Here is a 4,619-nt window from a genome sequence, read left to right as displayed (position 1 = left end):
AAAGGAACCGACCCGACCGGCTGCAACCACAGTGCATTCTCCACGTTCCTGGGTTGCCTACGCCAGACGTGGGCCAGGCTAGCTAGGAGTAAAGGGGTCTGAAAGGCCCGCCCCGAGGCTACGTGGGACCGGGCGCGAGTCGAGAGCACCAACGTGAAATCACCCCCACCTCTGGAGGTAAACTGAGGCCTGGGAGCCGAAGCCGCTGCTGCTACATAACCTGTCACTCGGGCAGTCTGAACACAGAGGGGAGGCGCCAGAGTTGACAGCTCCGCGCTCCGACCGCCCCTCCCCGCCCGGCTTCAGCTCACCACTCCGCCCCAAAAGACGCTGTTCCCCTTTTAAAGAAGCGCCGGAGGCGCCGTGCGGGGCTGCGGCGACGTTGCCCTTTTAAGAGAAAGCTTCTGTTAACCCTCTCTTAACGGGGCGTCCCGGCGGGGGGGGGGAGGGCTCCTGGCGCTCGCCAGCAGCCAGCCTCCTCCCCGAGCGGCACTTCCGGACCCCCGCCGTTGCCCTTTTAAGAGGCAGCCCCCAGCAGCGCTTTCCCCCGCCCCTTGTTGCCGGCGCGCGAGGCGGGGGAGCCCGGCTGGAGCAGAGAGCGCTGTCCGCGCGGCCACTGGAGACCGGGCGGCCGGCGGCCGGGCAGGCGGCGGCGGCGGCGGATGGGGACTTGGAGTCGGGCGACTGTGGCGGCTGTGGCTGTGGCGGCAGCGAGGAAGCAACTGACGGGCCGGCGGCGGCGGCGGCGCTGGCGGCGGTGACTGGTCCAGGCCCCGGCGGCGGCTGCAGCTACGCGGTGGCGGGCTGCGGGCTGGCGGCGTGAGGAGCGGCTGCGGAGAGCCGAGCGGCCGGGAACCGAGGGCGCCGGGCCGCCCCTTGCCCAGTCCTCGCAGGCCGCCAGGCCCCCTCCAACCGGGGCCGTGGAGCACCGGGGCAAAGGCCGGGGCCCCCCCATGAAGGAGCGCGACGCGGCCCCGGCCGAGCGGGGCAAGCCGGCCACCTACACCGGGGACAAGAAGGCGAAGATGGCGGCCAAGACCAACAAGAAGTGGGTCCGGCTCGCCACCGTGTTCGCCTACGTGCTCTCCGTGTCGCTGGCCGCCATCGTGCTCGCCGTCTACTACAGCCTCATCTGGCAGCCGGTGGGCGCCGGGACCTCGGGGGGAGCCGCCGGCCCGCCCCCCGGCGGCTCCAACGCCACCGGCCCGTCCGGGACTTCGGGGGCGGCGGCGGGGCCCAACAACACGGGATTGTCCCGCCGCGAGGCGCCGCGCGACGCGCCCCCGCTGCAGGCGGCGCGGCCAGTGTCTCCGGAACCCTCTGCCGACAGCCCCCAGGCCGGGCCGCTGGAGCAGCCGCGGGGGGCCGAGGACGAGGAGGAAGCGGCGGCGGCGCCGGGCAGTCGTTGAACCCCTCGGTGGCAGGGGCGGCCGGAAACCATCCTCCCCAAGCCCGGAGGCAGGACTTTGCAGCAGGACCCGGCGGGGAGCCCGCGGAAGTGACCCCCACGGGAGTGAACGCCTCTCTTCCCCCGATGATCGCCGGCTAGCCCCAGGGGTGAGGGGCCTGCAGCTCATCTTCAGCCAAGGGACCACTATTCCCCGGGGGCTCCGGTTTTGGTCTTCCTACGGACGGTGCTGCGCCAGGGCCCTGAGCCATAAGGGGGGTGGGGGAGGGGTGGGGAGATCCCAGCACTGAACCCTTCTGCGCCGCTAGTTCTTATGTATTCTACGTGGAGGGGTGACTCGGGCTTTCCCCCAAGACTTAAAGAAAAGAGGGAGCTGTAGGGGCTCTTCTTTAATAAGTCGAAGCTCTTGCAAGGAGGAGGGCACCGAAAGTAGTGGAGCTCAGGTATGTCAACCTAGTTGCAGTGACCACAGATGCATTTAATTTATAGATCCCTGTATATAGTTGTTGACATATGCACTAGAAGCTATAATTACATAGAACTACATGTATACTCCCACACCCTGGGTAGCTACTGACTGATGGGGTTAAGCAAGGGCTATTTGCTGGCCCCCAAAGTGCAGCTAGCCAGAAGGGCACAAACACTTTTTTCATTACCCATTTTTTTACCTTTTCCCCCCTCCTATTTCAGAAAGATAGGTTTATGACACAAAAGAGTATAATTGTTCTCAAACCTGTTGAAAGGACGATGGAAAACCTTTGGAGAAGTAGAAGCAGTTTGGGGAGGGTGGGGAGTGTACCGGTCCCCTCCTCTTCCCACCCTAGTGCCCCCACCTAAGAGGCTTTCTGTTGCAGCCCTAAGTATCTGGATACCCGCCAGGGAAGAAAGGAAGGGAAAGAGCAATGTCTCTGTGCTTCAACCCTTGGCCTTCTCACAGAGGTTAGGAAGAGCAAGCTTTTGTAAGTAGAATGGCTCTCAAGTGTTTTATCTTTTTTTTTTTTTTTCTTACTTTTCAAGGTCAGGTCTTGTTCTGTAATCACCTTCACCTTCCCTCTTGCCCTCAGCCTGTAGTGACAGTGTAGCCCTGTGAACGAAATCTGTTGTAAACCCAGAGCTTTGAGCACATCCTCAGGTTTTGAAGAACCCAAAAGGCTGAAAGATGGGCTTCAAACTCAGGATTGTGTTTTGATAGGCAGATAATAGACCACCCATGGGAAGGATAAACTGGCTAGCCTTTACCTCTCCTGATAAGCCCTACTTACATGCAGCCTATACGTTCGTTGAGATGAGAAGCACCAAGTGAAATGACAGATGTAAAGCTAGCTCTGGGGCCACAAGAATTCTACATCCTCAATTTGGATTCCATTTCTTTCCGCCACTTGCTTTTAGGCAATTGAGTGTGGGCAGTGACAAGATAGCAAACCCCTTCGTGTTTCCTTTTTGGGAATGAGGCACTTTAAAACAACGACAACAACAACTTATCCACCTGAGTCCTGAAACAATTTGTCTCTCCAGTTTTCTGGCCTATACTCCTGTTAGCTCTGATCCAGGTTTACAGGACCACAGCCTCGATTTCAGCCCTGTCCTGCTGTGGGCAAGATAAAAGCAGCTGAGCTGTCATTGCCTAGGGGCAGGCTGGTAGCACCCCCAAGGTGTCTTGGCTGAAGGAGATTTCCGAGCACTTGACTTCAGTCATTAGGAAGCCTTTGAGACCTTTTAAAATTTTTGGTGAGGGCCTGGGGGAAGAAACATAAAATGCCACTTTATAACTTCAATAATGGCCTGTAATTTATATTTATTGTGTGAATTTTTAGTCCTATATTTTAATAATTTGTAAATCGATCTCTTATTCCAAGAATCCTTTGAACTGGCAGGAGAACATCTGGGAGTCCAGTCCCCTGTCCCCATTCTGACCCCTGCATTCTGGACTGTTGAATCCACTCTGGGATGGATCGGCGTCTAGAGAGACCACTCGTGGGTTCAGCTGTTGGCCTCCTGACTCTAACGCCTTCACTGGAATTGGGACATCAGCTCCAGCCCCAGCTGTGAGCGTGACCAGAGACATTATTTATAATTCAGCCATTTAAGATATACCTGTACTTAAAAAGTCCTGTATATTTTTTAAAAGTTTTATTTTTCAGGTGAACAAAAATACATTCTAAGAACTCTACGTCAGCCTGTGTAAGTTGATCGTTTCTCTTTTCATACTTCTTGGGGAAGGAATTAGAGGTTGGAAGAGGCAATGGTCTAAGGTGTGGTGGGTGGATGATGATGAATAAGTGTAGGAGGAAAAGCAATTGCTGTAATGTTCTCTATGCCTGGTAGTTTGACCAAGTTGATCAGTGAAGGGTGGCAGGAATCCATCTTAGTCCAGAAGCAATCACGGGGTCAGAAGAACAGTGATAGCTAGTTCAGCTACCTTTGGCTAACCTCAAAATGGTTGGAAAAAAGTTCTTCTTTTAAAGGACTCTGAGCAGATGCCTAACTGAGGAAGCTAAGGGACCAGTAAGTATGCGTTTAAGAATTATTATAAACACTGAGCTGGCTGAGACCTAGAGGATCAGCTGCCTGATAGAATCACTGTTCTTACCTTTAGACCATTGGCCCCTAGAAAGCTCAAGAAGCGCTAATACTGGGGGGAGACAAATGGATGCGTCTGCAGTGGTTGGTCAGAGCTTTGTCTACAAGGGAGGAGGAGGAGGCAGCGAGAGAGCCACAGGGCAGAGAGAAGGTGTGGGTTGCTTCAAAGGTGAGGCTTTTTCTTCCCCAGAGCAAACAATAAAAGACATGTGGGTGAAAAGCACAAATATGAGGGATTAGTTGTGCTGCAAAATACACAGCAAGCAATTGAGCTCAGCTCATTATTAGACAATGCTGCCCTGCGCGAACCAGAGTGAGAAGCCAGTGTCGGCGCAGCCCCCTGAGGCCTGCACTTCTCCGAAGCTGTCGGGGGTGGCTGCTGGGCTTTTATATCACCTTGTAGTCCGCAGGGGAGCCGGGAAAAGTCCACCCTTCTTTTCTTTCTTTCTTGAACCTACACAATGGCTTTCTGTGAGAGGGCTTGGTAAGGCAGAGCAGAAGGGGAGTGAGAAGAGTTTCCAAGGTACTAGCCAGCCCCTCCTTTCTGTAGACAGGAACATGTGGCTTCTGCAGTTGCACACGGCTTCACACACTGGGCACGTATAGCAGTGTGTGCGGCAGGAACCTGCTG

The 4,619-nt window shown here is 55.7% G+C and overlaps 1 protein-coding gene across 1 annotated transcript; it reads left to right on the top strand.

Annotated features, from left to right (window-relative positions):
* The first annotated feature begins 332 nt into the window (after positions 1–332).
* Positions 333–3,578, top strand: INAFM2 (InaF motif containing 2). Its single transcript, XM_061157592.1, has one exon. It carries the CDS (start codon positions 954–956, stop codon positions 1,407–1,409), a length of 456 nt encoding a protein of 151 aa, XP_061013575.1. The 5' UTR covers positions 333–953; the 3' UTR covers positions 1,410–3,578.
* The last annotated feature ends 1,041 nt before the right edge of the window (positions 3,579–4,619 follow it).

This window comes from Dama dama, chromosome 12 (assembly GCF_033118175.1).
Source record: "Dama dama isolate Ldn47 chromosome 12, ASM3311817v1, whole genome shotgun sequence".
Classification (NCBI taxonomy): domain Eukaryota; kingdom Metazoa; phylum Chordata; class Mammalia; order Artiodactyla; family Cervidae; genus Dama; species Dama dama.
The sequence above is the reverse complement of the archived record's forward strand: the minus strand, read 5'-3'. Positions and strand labels throughout refer to the sequence as shown.